Raw genomic sequence first — 24,382 nt, forward strand, 5'->3', positions numbered from 1 at the left:
TCCATTTTGTAGTTAACAGCTTATTGATCACAGGATCTTAACTATTCTGTGACAATATTGTAATATTTGGAACATTCCCCAATCATTTAGACACTTAAAGTCTATTTTACTTTTTTGTTCTAGGTCAGTCTGAGAGAGTAGCTCCTGAAAGCCCTTGTAGGGTGTGGTCACTAACAGTGTGTTTGCCAAGGGGCAGGCCGAAGGGAAATGACTTTTTCTGACTTCTACAGCAGCATAAGCCACCATATACGCGCAAGCTGGACTTTCAACAAGCCCACTATTCTTTCAGCAAACACTTTGTTCGGTATTTCTGGCTGTCCTTGGTGTGTCTGCATTTTTCAAGTGGGAAAGAAAAAAGGACTAGTTCTCATGGGCATGTGGTTTTTTCTTTCTCTAACAATTGAAGAGTATTTACTTGAACCTTCAGTTGTTCCTGAGTTGGCAGCGCTCATTGGAGCTGTAGTCGCATGCTGCGATGAACTTTTTCTGTTATATGGCAAGTCTTTGAACTTCTTAAAGCCAGTTTAAGTTTTAAGAGTGACATGATAGCCATATTCCGAAAGTTCTAAGGGAGGGGTTACTTAAATGTAATATTAAGTCTGCACTGAGATATTTTAGCATCATCGTAGAACACGAGTTGTGGTCCTAAACTCACCTCTGCTGCCTGACCAGCAAAGCAAGCTTAATGCTGAATGTTCTACAGCGATACAAGACTCTGACGGGCCAGTTTCCTGGACTTGGACGTGGACAGTGGGCATCTTTCCTGGTCGCCTTCAGGCTCTTGAGGCTTTTGTAAGAAGGGTGAACGCGTGGCTCTGGCTCACAGGGTGTCTGTCGGCAGGTGTCCGCATGCTGGACGGCGAGGTGACCGACGCAGTGGAAGCCCAGTCCCTAAGCCTCAATCCACAGCACATCGATATCTACAGTGCCAGCTGGGGCCCGGAGGATGATGGGAAGACTGTGGATGGTCCAGCCAAGCTGGCCAAGGAGGCATTTCTGCGCGGCGTCACTGAGGTGAGTCTTTCTCTCTCTCTCCTGTGCCAGACAGAATGACACTAGCCACTTCTATTACAACATGAAGCGCGTGTGCTATCCTTATTCAGCATATTTCGGGCAAGTGATGGGCCATCAGACTTAGTTTTGCAAAAATTCTTGCAAAAGGAACTTAAGATGCGCTGAGTGGTTCAACTGGTAACCTCAAATGCAGTTTAACCTCAGTGGTCCAGGCAGGTTCCCACCTGAGTCATGTCACTAGCAGACTGGGACCGAGATTCCCCAAGAGACCATGTGCAGTGGCCTGAATGCCCATGAGAGTAGGGTGGGAGCAGCCAGATTGGTATCTCAACTCCTGGTAACAGTGACCTCTTCTGGGTGCTTGTGGTGCTGTTGTTCAGAATTGTGCCCCTCCTCCAATTTCCACTGAACCTTCCTAAAGTGTTAAAAAAAAGAAGGATGGCTAAAGGAATCGGACTTCTTCATTCTCCCCTGCGTGGGGTTACATGGTTCTTATGTAGAAAGATATTCAGAATGGATTCTGTTTTTTAGTACACACGTGGAGCTACATCAATAAAATATAGTAGTTCAGGTTGGTAGCTGCATCAGCATGCATAGGCTGCAAAGGAACAAGTAATAGGTTTATTCCATGCTGAAAAAAAGAAAAAACAACATTTTGGCCATGAAGCCTTCACACCTGACGAAGGCTCCACGGCCGAAACGTGTTTTCTTTCTTCTTTTTTACAGCATGGAATAAACCTTTTACTTGTTACATCAATAAAATGGCATTTTGTGCCTTGAAAGTGTAGCAAAGATGGTTTTATGGAAGGTGGCCATTTTTCTAAGTAAGTCTCTAGTCCTATGATGAATAATTTTGGAAAACTTTTACGAAATACTTTCAGGTTCAAAATAACCTGCTGTGATGTTTCTAAAGGTTGTTATTTTCCTTTTTTCTGTAACCACCTCTTCTTCTTGCTTGCTTTGACTATGGTGGGACTCAGATTGACCACAGTGTGAAGTAATCCAGTCCTTTGGCAGAATGCCCTTCATTGTTTGATTTAATTCTAAGGTTTCCTGCTTTACCTTAGTGGTAACTTACTCCTGGTGAGAAATGATTGCTATCCAGAGAAATGGCTTTAATTTCACAGTTAGACCATTTGAAAAGTTGCTGAGATAATGTATTTTACCACAGAGCACCTATAAAAAAAAACGACGACAGATTTTTATGGCCAGATGCACTATATTTAATTCAAAATTACAGAAGACTCTAGGTGCATTTTATGTAATATGCACATCCGTAAGGCTTGCAGCATTTAACAGTACGTGACTGGTATTTAGGAAGTCAATGTTATATTAATTAATTAATTATTAATTAATCATCAATTTCCCTACAGGATCAATAAAGTCTTATCTATCTATTAAAGGGCATTTAGATGCTCGTTCCTCTTCTGTTAAGATTTAATATTACACTTTTTAGTAGTTTGTACTTTTATTCTCATACAGACTTCCTTGTGCTTTTTTTTTTTTTTTAAAGTTGGCTTTCTTTAAAATATTAGATCAGCATCTCCAGTTACTAATGGTCATTCATGTCTGCCCTTCAAGTCCATTTAGGCTAGCTGAATGCTGAACACAGTGGGCTAGAGCATTTAGAAAGAAAAACATGGATATTAATCTTATAGAAATTGGGTGTAGAGGTAAAAGAATCCTGCCGTGATGAAGCAGTCAACAAATTCTTCACCGAATGCCAGAATGGCTTTTTTCGTAATCGGCGGTTTAAATTTTCTACATATTTTTGATCAACAATAAATGTTTATCGAGTTTTAAAACTGATCTGTTTTTTGAGGATGCTTGGCAGTCATTATAGAATTATCCTTTGTCAAATGCAGTCCTGGTTGCTTTGCTTGTGTATGACATCCCTATAGTTGGAAATTATGGAGGTACAGTACAGTTGTCTCCTATTCAAGCATTTAAACAAAGAAGCAAGCTTCACAATAATGGTGCAGGTACATATGAAGGTGATGGCAGAAGCACACAAATGTGAGTGATCAGGGCTTTGAATGTAAAGAATAGAAACTAGGGACAGAATAAGGCCTGCAGAACCTCAGAAGAAAAAGTCATTTTTAGCTGCTGTTAAGATGTGGTTCCTTATATTCAGGTCTCTGGCTGTGCAAATAAGCCACAAAACAGGGCAAAAACAGGCAGGTGTGTAAATGAGGAAATGAATGTCCACGACTGTGAACCACTCACTCTAAGGGGGCTACATCTGGTAAACATTTGTTTCAGCAAATGTTTTATTTGTAATTCTTGTGCATCATGTTATTCCTCTATGCAGTTCTCTTTCATCATTCAGAGGATGAATAGGACTGCAGTTGACCTAGTGAGCAGTTCAGGGCAGCTGTGAAAAGCAAAAGAGCCCTCAAAGCAAAGGTCTTGCGCACATAAAAACCCAGAAACAGAATACAGCGAAAGGGGCTGAATAGCTTATGCCCTTGCTTTGTACTGTTAATGGTGGAGTTACATTACATCAAGCCCATGCATACATTGGTGCCTTTTCTTCTAAAGAATGTCATTCATGTGTTGAGAAGGTCATGTACAGTTTGCTTTTGTGTAGGATCTTCTTTGTTTAAACAGCTGGCTTTGTTTTAACTAAAGTAGAATATGATTAGGGCAGTGAATTGAAAGAAGCTGATCCTGGCATGTTAACGATGCACAGATATTCATGAGAGGTCTGCACCAGAGTTCAGACTATTTCATACAGAGCACAATAGCTAAAGGACAAAGCTAGATGAAATCGTATTGCATTAATATTTCATTGCACAAAATAATAGTTCTTCCCTCTGTCCAGTAATTACAAATGTAAACTTCCCAGAGCCATTTTCCCTTCATTATGTAGTTCAGGGAGGCAATCTGGCAGTGTAAAAAAATATAAACATCATAAATTATACTTTTTTCATATCAGTGCTGTGATATGACTGTATTATATTTTTAGGTTAAGCCTGTCTTGTAATTCTGGATCTTGCGTGGGGAATTTTTGTATTTTAGTTAAAATTTCTGCATTATTCACTTTTTTTTTCCCCATACAAGTTTAATGGATGTAACTTTTAGATGCAAAGAGAGGACCTTGGTATCAAACCCTTGAACACGGTTGTATTTGCTGCGATACAGCCTGCAGGTCAATGTTTTCTTGCCGTCTCAAGCCTCGCGCCCCTGGGGGAGGTGGAAGGGGTGGAGCGCACTCCTTCACGCACACGCAGCGCGCGCGGGCCCTCAGCTGCTGTCTGTCTGTCTGTCTCCGCTCAGGGCCGAGGGGGGCTGGGCTCCATCTTCGTCTGGGCGTCGGGGAACGGCGGCCGGGAGAAAGACAGCTGCAACTGCGACGGCTACACCAACAGCATCTACACCCTGTCCATCAGCAGCACCACCCAGAAAGGCAACGTCCCCTGGTACAGCGAGGCCTGCTCCTCCACTCTCGCCACCACCTACAGCAGCGGGAACCTCGACGAGAAGCAGATCGTGAGTGCCCGTCGGGGCCACACCAGGGCTGTACTGGAGGACTCAACGAAGCTGTACTACCAGCTGTACTGGGAATAGTCCCTCAGCTCTCTGCCATGGCCATACCAAGACTGTATTGGGGGGGGGTGGATTCTACTAGGGCTGTACCAACGACTAGGAACATTACTGGAAACTGTATCAGGGCCATACCAGCACTGAACTGGGGGACTTTGCTAGGGCCATGCCAGGAACTCTGCTGGAGACTCTGCTGGGGCTGTACCAGGAACAGAAGCTGGGGGGGGGACTCTACTACGGCTGTACCAGCACTGTATCGGGGCGCTTTTCAAGGAGCTCTACTGGAGGCTCTGCTGGGACTGTCCTAGGCCATACCAGGGACTAGGGAAAAGTATCGGGGAATGTAATGGGGCCGTTCTGGGAACTGGGGACTGTAGCAGGGCCATACCAGTATGGCAGACTGCACAGAAAGATTGGGGACACATACATCCCTGAGTTGTGTAGTTTCACGTTGGCCAGGTATCGGCAGCCTTTTGTGTTCTTGTGTGGCTCCAAGGTGATGAGAAAATATAACTCCAGCTTTCAGACATCAACCGAAGATGGACGTCCTTAAGGAGCGGTCTCCCACAATTGAAGTTTTAAAATGAAATGCTTTAAAACCACAGACTACAGCTTCTCCACCGGGTTCTCGAACACCAGGGGCACATCCATCTCTTCCGGTTTCGCGCTCCATCAGGGCTCGCTGTGTCGTGTGGTTTGGCAGGATTCAGTTTTGGAGACGGGCGTTTCGTGGCGCGTGCAACAAAGATTAGCAGTAGTAAAGACTGGCATGTTTTTAGAACTGATGCATAATCATTCTTATTTGTATTCAGCATATTTCTAGGCATGTTCATGTGACTGCTAATGTCCTGAAAGGGGTGTGCATGTGAGAGGGGGGTTGAGGCAACTGGAAGCATCATCATTAAAATGTTGACATGGCAACGGCTGAAATCAGTAGGCACCATGTTTTATTAAATGCCAAAATGCACTGGGAGCCTGCAACCCTTGTGGCTCTCAAAATGCTCGGTTATTGAAGGACTTTAAAAAAAAATGCCTCCTTTGATCTTTTAGGTTCCTAGCTCTGCTTGTTTTCAGAGGGATTTAAAATCCGTTCAAAATCTGTGGTAATCTGGAGTGCCTTATGCGGGTACCTCAGGTTGTGAGGAGCTGAGGTGCAGTGAAGACTGTGCTACTCTCAGATCATTTAGTCCCCTGCGGTGTCTACACTATATCCAGAGTAGTAGTGTCTGCTAATGAAGTCTTGAGATGGGGATCCTGGGTGCTGAGCCTAGAGATTGAACTGGATTCGGGATACAGGAGTGATGAGCGTGAAAGGGAGTCTTTTTTTGTCCCGGGACCAGGGCGCGGAGGCCAGAGACAGACCAGTCCAGAGATGGGTGCCACAAAGTGTTCCTCGCGCTGACAGAAGAGAGTTTAGTGTTGTCTGCACTGGGTGGAGAAATGCTGCCACGGCAGAGGGCATGTCTGGCAGTGGGGCACAGGAGCGACCTGCTTTTCTAGACCTGCCAGGGTTTTGGCATTATTCCCACAACATGCCCTTATTCTCTTAGCACTTGCTTTCTGGGGGGGGGCTTCTGCTGCAGCAGAAAATCTGCAGGGTTTCCGAGTGTACTTTTCTCAGGCAGTACAGGTCAGGCTTCTGGAAAGAGAAATGTGTTTGATCTGATACGCTTAAGTACATGCACTGCATGTCCTGGAATCTGTACTCGAAACCTCACCACTCCATGTGGAGGAATAGATTTCTGAATCCATTGCCAGAGCTGTGAAGCAGAGCCCACATCCTCTCCAGCTCAAAGCTTTTGTGTTTCTGATCTACAGTATGAATATTAAAAATGACCACAGGAGTACTGAGCTAGTTGGAGGTAGTGGTAAGCCTCTGCACATTTGCTCATCTGCTGCAGGTGACTTGAGGAAGGTATTTTTCCAATCCTGGTTGGAAAGGATTATAGTATCTTGTTTCTAAGGTTAAAAATATATGTGGAATAGCATTAATGATTTTAGGGATTTAATCTATAATTAAATATGGAATATAATGAGCATGCCCTAAATTTTGCCTGAAATATGCTGCCTTTTAGATTCACTTTTGATAGTGTTTCTGTCCCCATTTACGTGAATCAGTGGAGTTGTAAAGGATGCTTTTATTTTAAAAACAGAGAGATAAATGTTTGCCTGCTCTGGGATTTACTCATTCAATGTGAATCATTGCATCTAATTTCTAAAGCTTTTTTTTTTGCCTGCAGCAATTATATAGCCTGTAGGATTCTCTTTCCCTGAGAGCTGTGTGAGACAATATGTGCCTTTTCCCTAGTCTCTTAATTTGAATCTGGAACAAGGCGCTGCTGAAATCTCATCTTCTCTCCCTGTCATCACCCCCTGCTCTGTCACTCATGCAGAGAGCAATTCTTTATGCTTAAACTCGTGCTCTCTGGGCTGTCTTGGTTAGCACACATCACTTAACACTTAAGTTCAATGTCCTCCAATGGGGCGATGCTGTTTGGCAGGAATCTGCAGCGTGGGAAGCTAATTATTTATGATGTCCTTTCCAGTGGCTGCAAGTTTATAGGTATGTAAATGGAGGGGTTCTCTCCCTGACACTCACTCTCTCTCTCTCTCTCTCTCTCTCTCTCTCTCTCTCAACTCCCCCAGGTGACTACAGACCTCAGGCAGAAGTGCACAGACTCCCACACAGGAACCTCTGCCTCTGCACCCTTGGCTGCTGGGATCATCGCTCTGGCCCTCGAGGCCAAGTAAGTGTTGGAGATGCTGGGGTACGAGTGGGGTCTTGTGTGCCGCAGTGCCTGTCTCAGCCTGACCTGCTTTGCGTATCTGATTTTCTCTGCATATGACAGGTTCAATGGCCACCTCTTGTTTGTAACCTTAAAGAGCTGTGCTTGTGGCAAATGACAAATGACCCTGGTCTCTTCCCAGAGACAGGAGTAGACGTACAGTCAGGTTGTGTCTCTTTGGCAAAGCAGCTCCTGGTCTGAGCCGCTATCAAGAATAATCTGCAAGCTTTCCAATTTCCCAAGACTTTCTCCTCGGTTGCACTGTGTCTCTTGAGAGCTGTCGGGAGAGAACAGTGCCGTCAAGCATCCTGTCTCTTTCCGAGTATTAAAGCATCACTTTCGTGAGCATGAATTTTACTGTTCAGGTGAGCAAGATAAAATGAGTCCCGGGACTCTTCACACAGTGTGTGTGATTATAGGTATGCCAACCAGGTTACGAGTAGCTTTGTTACTTATTTCAGTAGAATAGCACCTGCCGAAACAACCTTTTGTACTTGTTCTTTCGTGCCTGTGTCTAACAGCGGTGGTGGTCTTTTCCTAGGAGGTTGTGACTGGGGTTTTCTTGTTCTTTCTACAGCCAGAACCTCACTTGGAGGGACATGCAGCACCTGGTGGTGAGGACCTCGCGCCCAGCTCACCTCAACACTAACGACTGGAAGACCAATGGAGTGGGCCGCAAAGGTAACCCCACCACACCCCAGCATGCGTGGGGTGCAGCTGACCGCTGGCAAGAGGGCGGGGGCTCAAGGCCTGTGGTGTTGTGTTTCGTAATATGCACGTGATTTGCAGCAATCGTTGATTCAATTAAGCACTCTTTGCAGACCTCTAGCATTTGAGAACCACTCGAATGCGAGAGGTCTGCAAAGTGTATAGAATGTATAGAAGAACAGGAATATCTGCTTGTCGCTGAGCAAAAAAAAGATCATTTTAAGCATTTTGGAGGAAATGTACATTTCCCCCCCCCCCCCCACAGACACAATTTGCAATGGGAGGAGATCTGCTTCACAAATAAAATTTGAATTTAAATGAAATAACTTTGCATGTACTGTAGTACAATTTAATTTAATTCTCTCTTTCCCTCTCTCTGTGCAGTGAGTCACTCCTACGGCTATGGGCTTCTGGATGCTGGTGCTATGGTCACTCTGGCCAGGAACTGGACCAATATGGGCCCGCAGCAGAAATGCGTGCTTACCATGCTTTCAGAGCCCAGGTGAGAAGACAGCAAAGAGACAGACCGCACTGGAGCCTAGAACACCAGTACTGCCAATGACTGAATGCATTTATATCCTAACCTTGTATAGAGCATCAGTAAAATACATAAAGGGATAGAATGCAGGGTCCCATATTTTTCCTTCAAAACACTGTAATGAGAAATGTCAAGTTGGCTATCCTGTAGCACTGCCATGAAGCCTCCAGCTGGTTGTTATATTTCCAATTTAAGCATGCAGCTGCAAACTGATTGTGTCACAGAGGTGTTTTTGATGTGTTAAAAATAAATCAACTTTTACCTCCAGCAGTATTTAAAGAAACTTATAACTTTTTCCACACCATCTTCAGCCTTCTGTGCAGTAATCAATGCATGCACGGCCAGCTGCCTACTAACTTCCTGGTGACTGTCTCTTGATTTCATTAACTCTCACAGGCCAGGGATGTGGGAGTGAGGGAAAGAGAGATCTATTCAGGAGTGTTACACTCAGAACAGAAGTATTTTTGATTGCAAAGCGTTCAATTATGAAGCACGAGTAACAGTGGGCCCTACCAGCCTGGTACTAAAGCTGTTTGTTAGCCTCCCTGCCCAGATGCCCACACCATGTCAAATGAATTGTTCTAGAATGCCATAATCTTCTCAAAGGGTTTGGCGAAAGAGTGCAGGGAGCCAGATGCTTTACAAAGGGCATGAGCGGAGCCTAGGGACAGAGCAGGGTAGTCCTATGCCTGTCCCACAGACAAAGCAAGGAGAAAAGTTAGGAGAGAGAATTTGTGATTTTACCCTTCTCTACAGAAGTAGGGGAATTGTTGCATATGTGTGAAGGTGCTGTCCAAAGAACACGTGATTAACTGATTAACCGAGTGTCAAAAGAAATCTATCTGTTCTAACTGTGACAAAATGGCCAAATTTGCAGCGTTAAAATTCCTGACAAAATCAGGACAGTGAGTCTTTTTCTTATAAAGCACAACAACACATTTTGTTGATCAGATGTGACTCAGATTCATTATGCTGATATGTCATCCATTATGCTTTTGTCATCCACAGGGATGATCAACAGAGGGTCTGCTGTGAGAGATGTAGACTAGTAATGTGTGGGGGGCAATTGTTCCTAACAATACAAGCTGTACATCTGCGTGGTACGCTTCAAAGCAAGTTGCAGACGCTGTCTTGTGGGATTAGATCTTGTTACTCTCACAGTGGGGGACAACCATGTGCCTGTTCACTGGTCTCTGAGCCCCGATGTCTCACTTGTCCCAGTTAATCTCCCAGATGTTGAGTGGTGCTCATGTCTGGCAATTAGGCTTTCAAGTGAGGCCCCGGGACTTGTTGCCATGAATCACTACTGATCTACAGCCGAGACCACCGCACTTGAATATCCCTATAGAAAGGGCTGTTTACAGGACAGTTAGCCTATCATTTCGGCTGTCTGTGCCACACTCCCGACATCGATCGCAGCTGTCTAGACAAAACCTTGATCTTGCTAAATGACACTTGGCTCCACTAGGGATCCACTTGAGGAGCTTCTCCAAAATGCCAATGTCACAAAGGTGTTATTCTCTTGATAAGTAGGACATATCGATTTCCACAAGGCTTGACGTTCAACAGGTTAAGTAATTTCATTCCTTGTGCCTGATCTGCTCTTTCACTAATGAGGTGAATTAATGCTTATTCAACAGTCACTCAAGTACATCATACTCATTAGCGATCAATTAATCAAAATGAGACTAAAGACGGTGGCTCCAGCTCCAGAACCTGCATGATTTATTTTTCTATAACCATGCATGCGTAGTTGATAACTTCCTCTTGATGCCCGGTATAGAAGCGGAAGAGCCGTTACATTGTCCCGGGTAATGAATTGGTATTCATACATACAAGGAGTGAAGTGGAGACTGTGGAATTAAAACCCAGCTGCCTGGCCCTGTTGTGTTTAAGGTGACAAAAACAGGAAAAGCAAGCTGCCATGGTATTCATTTTGTCTCATCCCTTTGATTGTTGTGCAGGAATATTGGGAGCCACTTGCAGATCTCTAAGGTTGCGGACGCGTGCGAAGGAAAGACAAACTTCGTGAGCTCCCTCGAACATGCCCAGGCGCGGCTCACCTTGACCTACAACCGCCGAGGGAATCTGGCCATTTATTTGACCAGCCCCAGAGGAACCCGTTCCACTCTCCTTGCTCCCAGGTATGGCCCCGGCATGAGAGAGGCTCTTGGGGGGCCTGTCATCACATAAAGCTTACATTTCTTTCTTGTTTTTTAAGGTCGTATGATCAGTTTCCAATTCATATATTATTTCCGATAACAGGATAGCAACCTAGGGTGTTGGCAGCATATACAGTTAGACTGTTTCCATTTTGTTAAAGAAGCAATATTAAAGCATGTGTCAGTTACGCTGAAACCGGGTTGGGCTCTTACCCTTCAGTGATCTCTTCTGCTCCCAGGCCTCACGATTACTCCTCCGAGGGCTTCAATGACTGGGCTTTCATGACCACCCACTCCTGGGACGAGGACCCGAGAGGGGAATGGACATTGGAGATTGAGAATGTGGCCGGGGCCAGTGACTATGGTAAGAGCAGGCCTGGCGCAGCTGCTGTCGAGTGTTTTGAGAGGAGAAGCCTGGAGATGGGATTGTGCAGTGGCTGGAGCCGGTGGGGCTGGGAGATGAGGAATGAGGGGGCAGTGCTCTGAAAGGGCTAGAGGTTACGGACTTGGAGACTGTGTGGTCTAGTGTCGATGCTAAGGGATGAGTGATATGAAAGTGAAGTAATACACTAGGTACGTGTTTTGTTTTCATTGCATCATAGCCCATTTGTTTCTCATGCCTCCCCATAAATCAGATTAATTAAATCTCCCAAAGTAAATCAGATGCTGGAGAACTCCCGGCCTGCTGTCATCTCCATTTATCTTCCAGGCAGCGTGGCCGTAAATCAGGGGTTGCGAGTGGGAGTGGTGTGGAGAACTGGACCCCGTGAGGGGACCCCTTTTCTAGTAACAGGAAAGCAGGATTTTAACTCGGACTACAGATATTTTACTTTCATGTTCGCAAAACTGTATGTAAAATAGTGTGTTCATCTGTAGACGTGTGTATAAAGGGGGAGTTTTTTTAAACTTGGTCTTGCGTCTCATAAATTTAGGTGCATTTCCCACAGCCGCTGACTGTACTTCTGGTCTCTTTGCCCACTTCTCTCTCGTTTAGGGACCCTGACGCAGTTCACTTTGGTTCTGTATGGCACTGGCGACAGCTCCCCCAACGTCTCCAGATCTGACTACAGCCAGTCGGCGAACGCCAGCTGCAAAACCTTCAACATGGAGCAGGTCTGCATAGGTAGGTGTTGAAACAGTGGGGAGGCAGTGACCTCTGCAGGCTTCACCTAGTATTGTTGTCCAGGCTGTAGGTGAGCTGAGGGATCTGGCGTCTGCAGCCCTGGTCCCGGAGAGCCTCAGTCCTATTAGTCCTATAGTTCAAAGCCTTGTTTCTAAATATTGGGAACACTTGGAAGTTACTGAGCAATTAAGGAAGTAATTAAAGGAACTTTGATCCTCGGGCACTGGATGGTATTCAGATTTATGTTCCCCATCATCTTTAAATCACTTAATTGACGAATTCCCTTTTTAATTTATCACAGATTGCTTCATGTCTTTAGAAATGGTGATTTAGTGGTTAACTACAAAACCTGCAGGATCTGGGCTCTTCAGGACTGGGGTGGAGACCATCGGCTTTTTCTGTATGGGATTAGTAAAAAGGTGTCTCTTGCTGCTCATCAATGAAAAACAAATTGCCTGTAAAAACAGATGCCTGAAGTGCTAAAACCATACATCAGTTTTAGTCTCCACACTTAATAGCATTAATGAAAGACTTAAACTTCCTTGGTTCTGTGTGTGAAGCTTTGATCTGTGTAGGCCTAAAGTCCTGTATCATGAGAGAGAGATCTTTTGCACCCAGGAGTCTCAGACAGCTCCTAAGACCCGGGCTGTCTGCTTTGGCACGTCTAAGCGCAGGCTATGAAGAAAGAAGGTGGTAAAATGCCCCTTCATACCTGGCTGCTACTCAGCTAAGAAACAACCACGGTGTGCTGGCATGGCCCTTTCCCACTGGCACACCTGAGTAGACTAGAATCTTACCCAGCGCAGTTCGGGACTTTTCGTGCCATTCAAAGTACAAGCCACAAGGTGGCGCAGTCAGCGGACAGGGAGACAGGTGTGGGGTCTGCCGAGATCCAGTCCTGTTCCTTTCACTTAGTCAGTGTACAGATGCAGAGCAGTCACTTGGAAAATGTTACAAATAGCTTAGTCAGCATTTTCTTTTTGTTACCCATCAAAATTGCAAATCAATACTTGGTCATATTAGCAAATCCACAACAAGCAAGCTACATTCTCTGTTATTTCAGTTCCAAATGCCTTGATCTTTGAGCTCCTAAGTAAGTTCTTTTTGCAACACAAATTTACACATAATGCATTTCACTTTGAACATTTATTCAGAATAATTTTCTACTATTGTTTTTGCGATACTGCCTTTTGTACACGCTCTTGAGCTTCCAATGTTAGAAGAGAGCCATGGTCGCTCTTCTCTTTCAAGTGTTCTGTGACAGACTGGCATGATTATCTCGGCCCCCAGCCAGTGCCAGGCAGCTTGTGAGGACTGTGTACCATGGCAACAAAACAGCCGGTGTGAAACGAGCTGTAGTGCCAGGGCGTGCCAGTGAAAAGGCCACAACGCGCCATCTAGTAGGGGCATGTTGTGAGCCACAAGCAGGTGCGTTTCAGTTGACGGGGCAGTGCCATGAAGAGAGAGGAGTCCCCTGCCCGCCCGCCTTCCACAGGCCCCTGCGGGTGTGGACGCCATCGCTCAGGGAGTATCGCAAGCTACAGGTATTCTGAGGTGCTGGTGGTGGCTTGAAGTGACCTGACAACTTCCTGGAAGCAATCTTGAGAGTGAGCACGGCTGCATGACACGATTGGCACTTTCACCTGGGGTTCAGAGGGCACCACTGGTGACCTCTGAGCTCACTCTCACTTGGGCTTGCGTTGGGGGGGGGCAGAATTTGGCACTCGATCTGATTCTGAGCACCAGTCTATTAAAGACTGAGGAAAGGTGGCCGTTTGCTTAGAACTCATCTTATCCATCACCCAAAAAAGAAACTTATTTAGAAATCGGAACTCTTACAAACTTGTAAGACAACAATATTATAAAATCTGCCTTTAAACTGACTGCCACTATCATGGTAAATTATTAAAGCCCACGGATTAGTTTTGCAGATCCTGTTTGCCAATAGTCCCAGAGTTGCTTGCCGAGTTCAGGTCATTACAGTAGAGTTAGCGATAATTACGGTCTGTGAAATCAAATGAAATGGCGTTTTCCTCTGTAGTGGGAATCCTCCCTTGTGCACCTGTCGAGCTACAGGTTACAGCAGGCTGCTGCTGCGACTTCTCAGCCTAAAGTGGAGACGGGTCCCTTTGACCCTTGGCTGTGTGGGACGCTCATCAGTAAGAGTCTCCAGGGCAACATCTATTCATGGCAATCTGCCTGTCCTTTCTCTGGGCTTTTAAATATAAACTGTCTAAAAATAAGCAGCGGGGAGTGTACAATACTCCTTTGCTCTCTGCAAAAGTCAGAACATGGAAGGATGATGAGCACTTTTGTTTTTGGTGTGGGTGGGCATTACTTTTGCAAACTACACTGTTACAGTTTTCAGATTTCTTTGAATTGCCCTTATATGCCTCACTTATTTATTTTTAATGTTTTTGTGTAGTTCGGCTTCCTCAAAATGCCCCTCTGGGCTCCAGTGTTACAGACTGTGAAGCCTTGTGAGAATTGGTCAGAGTCGATGGCGTCGGTAGCGTCACGCCCGGTGAAAGCAGTACCTGAGGGGAAATGCATGTGCGGCCCGTTCAGGGCTGTTTGAAATTGGATTAATAATTCAGTGCCGGAGACGAGCTGCTGGGCCCATCTCCATGAGTGGCAGCTTTTATTAGCAACGACGCATGTCGTAGGAGCTCTGCTGGGCCCTGCCACTCCACAGGAGATAGGGAGCTGTCACTGTCCCTCCTCCCCTTTCCCTACTCTTCACCACTGCGTTCCTCTCCATAGGAAAAAAACATCTACTACAGTAGGAGCTCAAATCAATCCTACCGTGACCTCCACCTGTCTTTTATTTCACTGCGTCTGTAGTGCAATTACTGCCTCTAATATACAGCTCTCTTGGGGAATAATCAGATTTATTACCCTGTTAAAGACCGTGACCAAAATTATTTTTTCCTCCATACTTCTTTTACAGAAATAGTCATAAATCCTTAAACCGAGTCTCCATTTGCCGTGTAAAATGCCTTTCCAGGTATTTTCAGCACTGCTGGAGCAAAATGCGTATTTCTAGGACCACTCCATTTCCAGTGCACGCCCGTCGCTGAAGGGATGTGGTTATTTCTGTCCTGCTGTTGAACAATTGATGGATGCCGAGCTGGAGTGTGGTGTGAGCCATTCGGAGGTGCTGATGAAGAGCCATTGTTTGAGCCCTGGTGACTCCCTTGTCCTTATTGTACACTGAGCTCCTGGGGCTGAACAGGCTCGCTGGCCTGCTTTCCTCTGTCTGCTGTGAGCAAGGAGCTGAGTGCAACAACCATTTTGTGGCAGGAACCTTTCTCAAAATGCTGCAAACAAAACAGTTTTGAATTGGGAGGTCCAGAGTAAAATGCAGTGTCTAGACAATTTCTTCTGAGAGGAGAAAAAAGAGTTGGATGCTGGGTCAGGAGGTCCTTTTAATTTGAGCTACAACAAAACTAATAAATTCAGTTATTCTCTGTAATAAAAAAAGAAATCTATAAGGATGTCAGCTACAATAAAAGATAAATAGGTTTGCAGTGATAATGCTAATACAAGAAGCGGGTGTAGTCGATATTATTTTAATTGACTTGGTGCTCCACGGTTGCAAAATGCATAAATAAAGAAAATAATTGCCAGGTCTCCTTAGGCAGTGGATGTCTTAAAGCAATAATGTAGCATTGCATCAGCATCGCTCTGCAATCAGCAAAGCTTATTAAAGCACTCCTACCGCACTCCACTGCCTGTGTGTACAGTTTATTGTATTAATATGCTGTTGGCTCTAAAAAAAATTGAACATCTTAGTCATTGGAAATTCAGTCAGAATGGGCAATTATAAAGAGAAATGTTTTCATTTCTAATCTTTGTCCCCGAAGGTATTAATTTTGCAAGAGATGATCATGCACTTCTCTCCATGTATTGAAGTGTGGTAATATTTGTGATAATCTAACTAAAAAAAATCATTTTTTTCCTCATTAAACTGGTGCATTGGCTGACACTGCGGTGCACTGCCTTCCTTAGGGTAGGAATACAAATGAAAGCTCAGATCCCACCTTTTTGCTCTCGCCTCTACTCGCCTCATCTCAGTCGATCGCTTACAGCTTGTAAAAAGTGTACTTAATAAAACGATCCATGCGGAGATGTGAAAATGGGGGGCTGTTAATTATTCCCGTTTTGAAGGGAGCAGTGGAAGGTTGTCGTCTTGTGACCTTACACAGGCTCCTGTTAGCCTGCCAGACTCTCCCACAGGCAGGACCAAGTACCTCCAGCCTCACTCTCTGGCTTGAGACAGAAGCCTTTGACCTTGAATATTAAAGCCCTGGTGATTTATAGACCTGAGAGGGGGGAGAGTATATTGGAAGTTGAGCTGGAATGTCTCAGTAGACTTACCCCTGGTTTCCTCCACTCGCTGTCCCCAGATGAACCCCAATTTTGTTTTTCATTTCATTGTGCTACAGTATCGTGAAAAGATGTTTGCCGCAGTGTAATTGGTCTTTTTCTGGAATGAGAAGTATAGTAAATGAATTAATAATATAAAACATGTTAAACAGAATGAACTGATGGAGCAGTAAAGCATTAGTAAAAAAAAACAACTTCAAACTGATGGAAAGAAATACAAATTCTTTACTTCTGTGCCATGTATTGGATATTGAAACTTACATTTTATAACAACTTCATTGTTTATGGGTAATATCTTTGGTTTAATAAAAATTCTGTCAATTTGAGGCAAGTTAAAACTTTTCCTTAAATTAGCAATTAGTCTAAAGAGCCTCATTACACTTATTTTCTTCCCTGACGGGGGAGGTTTTGTGTTTTCTCTTATCTTTTACTCTTACAAATGGGCTCTGCCTTGTCTCTTATGTGTACCATCAGTTACAGAATACCTTCTTCATTCTTTAATTAAAACAGTGAGGTGTTTAAAACAGTGTAACATCAGCACTAAAGGCTCACTTATACATGGGGTTTGCACATGTAGCCCAGAAAGGTTGAGCTCTGCTCACTGGGGAATGGCCGAGGTGGTAGTGAAGAGATACGCTTCATGTCAGTATTTTAAGTTAAGCTTCGTTAATCAACACAACAGATGTGCTGTGTTTTTGCATTTGGACCAATTGGGAACTCTTCCACTCCCATTCCTGTCACTCCTCCCTCACTCTCACACTTGACTCCCTGTTGCTCTCTTGTCTGGGAAGTTGTCTCTGACTCTAGTGGTCCCTCTGCAGTCATTCTCCTGTGTGTGTTTCTGTCTCTGCAGAGTGTAGTCCTGGGCTCTACCTGTACCAGCAGGGCTGCGTGACAGACTGCCCACCAGGCTTCACTCCCGGAACCGAACAGCTGGACGTCTCCCTGGAGAACTGGGTGCAGCTCTCCTCTGTTGAGGCCTGCCTGCCCTGCCACCCCTCCTGCCTGACCTGTGTGGGCCAGCTCCCCACTGACTGCCTCTCCTGCCCCCCGCACAACCACCTGGACTCGTTCTCCCACGTCTGTCTGCACCAGAACCAGATCCAGCGCGAGTCCCCTGGCCTGGCCCGCCTTGGCGACAGTAGGGGTCTCCTGAGCCCGGAGCTGTCCTCCCACCTGCCCGTCACCATGGCGGTGCTCAGCTGTGCCTTCATCGTGGCCACGTTCGTGGGGGTCTTCGTGCTGCTGCAGCTGCGCTCGGACAGTGCCCCCTGTGGCGGGCAGACCAAACTGCACTCCCTGGAGTCGGGGGGGGGCATCCGGGTGGGCTTTGGCATTGGCCGGGGGAGGGTGGTCTCCTACAAGGGAATACCCTCGGTGTGGAGGGAGGACGGCTGTAACTCCGAGTCGGAAAACGAGGAGTTTGATGCCCACAACGAGAGGACTGCCTTCATCAAAACGCAAAGTGCTCTTTAACCCCCCTCTGCCACCCTGTTTCTTGCGCCGCCTCACCCTCTCTCCCTTTAAGACCCTTACTTTTCAATGGACCTTTCTGTTCTCTCTGGAGTTTTGGGAGATGTTTATTGATTTTCTTCCTCTTCTGTTCTACGTGGTGTTCTTTTTTTGTTCCCCGTTGGTCTGATGGGGGTTTCCAGTCTTGTCCGGCTGGAGGAGACGCACGGTGAGGATGAGGACATGGAGAGTTAGCCCAGATCGCAGCGGGCTCGGGGTAGGAGAGGGGTGGGGGAGGTCTCTCAGGCAGGGAGAGGATTTCCATCTCCTCCCATACTTCTCACATCTGGGGTCTTGGGTATTAATGGGTTTGGGAGAGATGGCCTGGAAGATGTTAAAGTTCCCAGTTTCGCAATCTGTTACACGTTTCAAAATAAATGTAAGTTATTCTTGGGTGTTTTTCCCTCCTCTGGTTGTTTTGTTTTCCCCTCTCCATGGAGCTGCTCTGGTGCTAGTACCAGGGAGAGGTGAACTCGTAATGCACAGGAAACACTTGCCCGTTCTGTGATTTCAGCTTAAGCTGTTGGAGCTGCAGGGCACCAGCAGATGAGTTGGCAAAGATGAGGCTTAGAGCTGCACACCTAATCCTAGTTTATGCAGCTCAACTCTTCCTCCTCTGCATTTATCCTGGAAAGAGGTATGTCTTTTCCTAACGGATAGGAGCTTCCCTTGGTTTTGGAATGCAGGCTAAGAATAGGATCCCAGCTCAGATGCATTGGGTAAAAAATGAAAGCACTCATCCTGTTCATGGAATAAAGACAACAATAGTGGAATTTAGAGCTGTTGCCTCTTCACGAGCACTTGCAAGTGTCTGCAAGCTCCCCCATACAATGGTAATAGTGTTAACATCCACCCTTTTCAGTTCACTGCTGTAAAGCCCTTTTGTGCTTTTCTGTTGCTTTCTAAAGCAATGGCATTGGCATCACATTGTCATGTTTGCACAAACTGCGATTTTTCACGCACCCATCCAGGGGCATGTTGAGTGCTGGTACCAGAATTGAGCAGCAGCTGGAGAAATTCAGTCTGTACTATTCCTTGGTTTTGAGCTAAGGGACAGGAAACATCCCCGCTGCATTTTAAATTATTTTCTTTTGCTTCCCCAGTGACAGACAGATTTGAGATTGCATTGCAGTGGTATCTAACATCACTTCTTGCACTGACAGTTGTCAGCTCTACTGTTCCCTGACGTGCAGCTCAGTAAACATGTCTGCTACAACCCGTATAATGCGCTCAGTTATTGTAATCACTGGCACATTACAAAGGTTAAAGCCGTATTGTCCAATACAGGTGCACCTCCCCCATCACCACTGCAATGCCTGATTTGTCATGGTCTGTAAATTTGAATGGCCACTGGAGGGGAGGATTAATTAACCAAAATGGTTTTGAATGTGCATGCACGTGCAATATTTCAGATGAAGGGGAATGGTGGGAGTAGCAGCTGAAGGTGTAACTTGTGAATCCTGTTAAAGGGCTCAAATAGACTTCTCCTAAGCTTGGCAGTAATGGAGGACTCTCTCTAATAGGCTGGATTTCATGCACTACAGAACAATTACAATAATGCTTCCGAGACAATCTTCAAGCTACATTTTATGCCATGCTCTGTGACCAATGCTAGTCTGCTTTTTCCTAATGATCTTTCATGGATCTTTCAATTCAGCTGGGTGGCCAAAGCACAACCATTTTCATTTTACCTTGAAATGGAGCGTTTTGTGTGTGCAATAAATGGAACCCCTTGTTAATGTGGGCGTGTCCGTATGGCTCTGGATGAAGGCTTGCTACATGTAGATTTTATCCTCTTTTATATTGTTGATACAACTTTTAAGAGCATAAATTATTTTATATAGAATGATAATGCTGGCTTTAAAGAGCTGCCCTTGGCATTAACAAGCAAACTAACAAGAACAAATGAGATCTCTGGCAACATTTACACATGCTGTCTAGTCAGCTTCAAAGAAGGTGACTTTAAAATATGTACTATGCAGTTGGCAGCTATGGTTATTAATGCTTCGCTGCTTTTTAAGGTATTTTTCTTAACTGCACTGAGGGACATCTATGGAAATGTGTGTGAGGTTTTTTCCTCTTCTGATAAGAGCATTTCCTTATGAGCTTGGATCCTCTTCTATACATCAAATGTGAAGCACTTTGACCTGTATCTATTCCATGCTGCAGCACTGAACTCTCATCTCTTCTGTTATTTTTTGAGAGGTCTCTTGCATGCTGTAGGCAGTCCAAGCCTGGAATGGAAGATGTGGTGATTCCTGGTCTACAATAAAGGCTTGGGAGAGAGGTGGGAATGCTGTAAATTGTAATCAAATTCAGGCTTAAAGCAAAACTACAATCTCCATTTAAACATGCTACCTGAATGTCCTTAATCAGAGTTTATCATTGATTAGAGGACACTGGAAGATAAAGTGATAGAAGGGAGTGAGGAATGTCAACTTTGAATGATAAGCAACACAAACATCTTTATTTTTTTTTCTGACATGGAAGCATTAACTACAATTCTCGAAAATGTATCAACTGTTCAAGCTCTGAGCATGGAGCTCCATCTGCTATTGGTACCAATGCATTCTGACTCTTATTGGCACCTTCTACTGTGTGCAAATGTGCTCTTTAAAGTGTGTTTGGTGGTGGGGGGGCTTAATCTTTCCTGCTGTTTTTGAGTATTGAAATTTCTTTTGCTTATATGCAAAGTCCACACGGCTGGACAGTTGTAAAGTCACATATCCTCTGCAGTGTTGCTTCTAGTCAGTTTTCACAGCAGGGAATGAAAGGAAAGGGTGAACCCGTCATATGCAGCTTAGAGAGAATTACCAAAGACTATGTACTTTGTTTTAAGTATATAACTTTTTTTGGTGATGATCCCCGGCCTGTCAGTCTGTAATCTCTTGTCATTGTGGAAATGGGTGTGATGGAGTTGGCAAAATAAGGAAAAAAGGATGGAAAATGTATTTTTCCCCCTGCTTCTTGGAATGTATGCATTTTCTCTTTTTTTTATGTGAATGCTTATAAAAAAGGAAGGGTAGGATCCTGCCCTCACGCTCAGGGGGGTGATGAGTAAACCAGTGGGCACCTGCTGCTGTGCTCAATACAGCAAAGCGAATGCCCTCGTAATGAGGGGCGTTGGTTTGCTGTGTGTGGATGCCCCGTGACAATCGTTGAGGGGTGTGGTGTGCTTGGAGGACACGGGGAACCCCCTGTAAGCCGAGGGCCGGAGTGCCCCGCTGCCGTCTGGAAGAAGCTGCTCGTCTGTCGCGGGGCCTGTAAGCCCTGTGGGCACTTGAGCCTGTCGGACCTCCATGGGCTTCACTCCGCGAGCCCTTAGGAACCCCCCATCTCTTCCGTCTCTCCCGGTGAGGTTGGCAGCCTCTCTTGGTTGCCCTACATTAGCGATGGTGATTTATATGAATACGATTGTGTGTGACTGCCTGGGATGGAGAAAAAGAATTTAAAACAAGGCCTATTTTTGTACTATCAATGGTGCACAGTCATTTTCTTGTAATTTAAAAGTTATTTTGCCTGTTTCCTTTTTATTTAATTGATGTCAATATACTGATAAAATAGATTCTAAGTAAAAATTCAAAATATTAAAAAAATCTATGCAAACTAAATGTCTTGTCATTTTTTGTTTTATTTGGTAAAAGATCAGAGAATCTTTGGTATCCAGACGTTGGGGCCAATCCAAACATATCAATACCGTTCAATAAACGGTAACAGCCAGCTCTATCCACTAGGGGGCACTGTAGGCAGTTGCATCAATCAATTTGCAACACTCTTCAGAACCTGCAGCCTAAGTGGTCTAACAGACTATCTTGTGTCTATTATAAAGAGTAATGCAGAGTTAATGATGCCTGAACTGTATAAAGATGAACGATATTTGTAGCTCAGTTGCAATCTGTAGTCCCGCCACAGATATTTATGGGAAAGCCATGGATTTTTTTGGAAGCCCTATCACTCATTTTAAGGTTCTATTATACGTAAAATGTGGATTCCTCTCCTACCTTAGATCAATGTGGTGTATTATGTAGAGCAGTTGCCAAACTACTACAGTTAAACCTAATAGTGGAACAGATGAAACGGGTAAATGCAGAGTTCTGCAGATTGTTACGAAGTGTAAATTGTGGCTGCGGTTCCTGTTCTTCGCAGTTCTCTGTATGTTAACTAAAATTAGGAGCATGGCATACCGTGTACTAATATCCTTTGATAAGTGTCACAATTGATCTCTTTTTAGGTTTTCATAATTCAAATCAAATTTGATACAACGATTTTTAAAAATATACAAGTAATAAAGAGCGCGAGGTAATTATGGTTGAGGTCTCTGGTCTCCGTATTGATAGCTTTGAAAACCATTGTCTTACCTCGCTAACCCAGCCCCAGAGGAAAACTTTTTGTTTCTGTTCTCGAAATACAATGGCAGCGGTCTCAGCTTGCTCCGCGCTCCGTCTGCTCCGCTCATTATGCTTTTTTTCCACCCAGAAAATATCAGAGATGTTTGTCTACGTTATTTAATGGCCCCACTGTGTATTACAGTCTTATAAGTGATTTGTAGTATAACTATTCTCTTCCATCTAAACAAACAGTATGGAGAAATTCATTTGCATTCCCATGCACCTTAAAGTAATTAATTGCTTACACTTATATGGCACTTTTCTGGACACTCCACTCAAAGCGCTTTACAGATAATGGGGATCCCCTCCACCACCACCAGTGTGCAGCCCCACCTGGATGATGCGACGGCAGCCACAGTGCGCCAGTAAGCTCACTACACATCAACTATCAGTGGGGAGGAGAGCAGAGGGATGAAGCCAATTCATAGATGGGGATTATTAGGAGGCCATGATTGGTAAGGGCCAATGGGAAATTTGGCCAGGACACCGGGGTTACACCCCTGCTCCTTTCATGAAACCCTGGGAGTTTTAATGACCACAGGGAGTCAGGACCTCGGTTTTACGTCTCATCCGAAGGACGGCATATTTTTACAGTATAGTTTCCCCGTCACTATAATGGGGCATTAGGACCTACATAGATTGCAGGGTGAGCGCCCCCTACTGGCCCCACGAACACCTCTTCCAACAGCAACCTTAGTTTTTTCCAGGGGGTCTCCTATTCCAGGTACTGATCAGACCAGGGTCACACCTGCTGAGCTTCAGTGGGCAGCCAGTTGAGTTGCAGGGTGATATGGCTGCTGGCAAAAGTAGACTATTCTTTAATTTCTTTTTGGGGGCTGTGATGAAAGATCTTCTCTAGCCTGTAATTGCAGATTACATTGCTGTTTATCCAGCACAGAAGTGTATAATACCACCTGCATGCCACACAGTAGTCATTATAAGGCAGCAGCTGATCGGGTAGAGAAGTGAAACAGAGCTTCACAGACTCAATTAAGAACTTTTATCAAGTTAGATTGTGAAAACTCAGAGTGAAGCTTCGCCAGGCAATAGGATTAGGTTCCCTTTATGAACATTGCCACGGGGTTTTTAAAGACTCGGTGGTCAGGATCTCCACTGAATCAATTGTGGTCGTTCACAATATTTGAACATTTAATTTCAACTTTTAGGGGTTTAGGGCTTGCCAGTAAATCTTCAAACCAAACTCAGACTACAACTTTTTTTACGAGCCCAAAGTCTGATCAATTCCATTAATAGGCCAATGAAGCAACTGTGATGGCAGTTGGCATTTGTTAGTCCTGGATGAATATCGCCACCTTGTAATGTGATGTAATCAGATCTCTGACGGTATGGCTGGACCAGAAATTATGAAGTGCGTTTAATTATGACAACGACCGTCTCAAACGTAAAATTTTACAAAGCTGGAGTGGAGATTTTTAAAAACGTCTGCATATGATACTTACTACATACTGTGGTTTTTCTCGTGAGTTCACTGCTGTCCAATGTGACGACGAACTCTGGTTATGTGGTAAATGAATATTACAGACGCTGAACGCTGTTCTACGGAAACTGTAATATATGTGGACGCCTAATTTTTGCAATGGTTTGCATACATGTTTTTTTTTAACATCGTGAACGATTTTCTGACCACATCGGCTCTGAAAGTAATATTTATTCTTTAAGTTAAAAAAAGCATCAGAACCGTTACAGAAGGAACTCACGTCTTCAAGTACAGCATAACCTTGGTTTCTCTTGCAAGACGTCTTCTTAACTCCACCTAAATAGTACGCACAGGAGTTGTGCAACATACTATATTTGGACAGGGAATATTGTCTGGTTTATTAAATATTGAATTAAACGTAGAAATTCAAAGTGCGTATTCTGAAGTTTTTTACACAGCTGCACCGAGTATAACGTCCGGTTCCTCTTTTTTTTGCAGCTACTTGGCGCTACATTTAGAGAACTACAGTAGCTATTGATTCGTGGGCCACTACACTGTCTTTTGGTGGCATGGTTGACGAAGCACCAGTTTCATTGTCTATTATTTCGCTTCAGTAAACAAGCCATATTTAGGCGTGGAATTCAGGAAAGTGTGTCAAAGTACATCAGGTATTTAAGGTGTGGGCTTTAAACAAAAGTGTCGTACGTCATGTGGCAAAAACTTTAAATAGGCCTTTTAACGGCGATGTTGTGATTCGCTGCATTTTCCTTTCTTATAC

The 24,382-nt window shown here is 44.6% G+C and overlaps 1 protein-coding gene across 8 annotated transcripts in view; it reads left to right on the top strand.

The window, feature by feature from the left end:
* The window catches only part of LOC148659493 (furin-1-like), a 107,301-nt gene extending 85,912 nt beyond the window's left edge, over positions 1 to 21,389 (top strand). For 7 of the 8 annotated variants that reach the window (XM_088641792.1, XM_088641791.1, XM_088641787.1 and 4 more), the window contains exons 8-16: positions 842 to 1,014; positions 4,294 to 4,506; positions 7,207 to 7,307; positions 7,924 to 8,027; positions 8,439 to 8,556; positions 10,557 to 10,736; positions 10,994 to 11,118; positions 11,749 to 11,877; positions 17,120 to 21,389. In XM_088641792.1, the coding sequence (XP_088497918.1) occupies positions 842 to 1,014; positions 4,294 to 4,506; positions 7,207 to 7,307; positions 7,924 to 8,027; positions 8,439 to 8,556; positions 10,557 to 10,736; positions 10,994 to 11,118; positions 11,749 to 11,877; positions 17,120 to 17,742 (1,766 nt within the window). In that variant the 3' untranslated portion in view covers positions 17,743 to 21,389. The remainder of the gene's footprint in view (positions 1 to 841; positions 1,015 to 4,293; positions 4,507 to 7,206; positions 7,308 to 7,923; positions 8,028 to 8,438; positions 8,557 to 10,556; positions 10,737 to 10,993; positions 11,119 to 11,748; positions 11,878 to 17,119) is intronic. The other variant, XR_015940504.1, reaches the window with a different exon arrangement.
* The last annotated feature ends 2,993 nt before the right edge of the window (positions 21,390 to 24,382 follow it).

The sequence above is a fragment of the Lepisosteus platostomus genome, chromosome 7 (genome assembly GCF_059453375.1).
Source record: "Lepisosteus platostomus isolate fLepPlt1 chromosome 7, fLepPlt1.hap1, whole genome shotgun sequence".
NCBI lineage: Eukaryota > Metazoa > Chordata > Actinopteri > Semionotiformes > Lepisosteidae > Lepisosteus > Lepisosteus platostomus.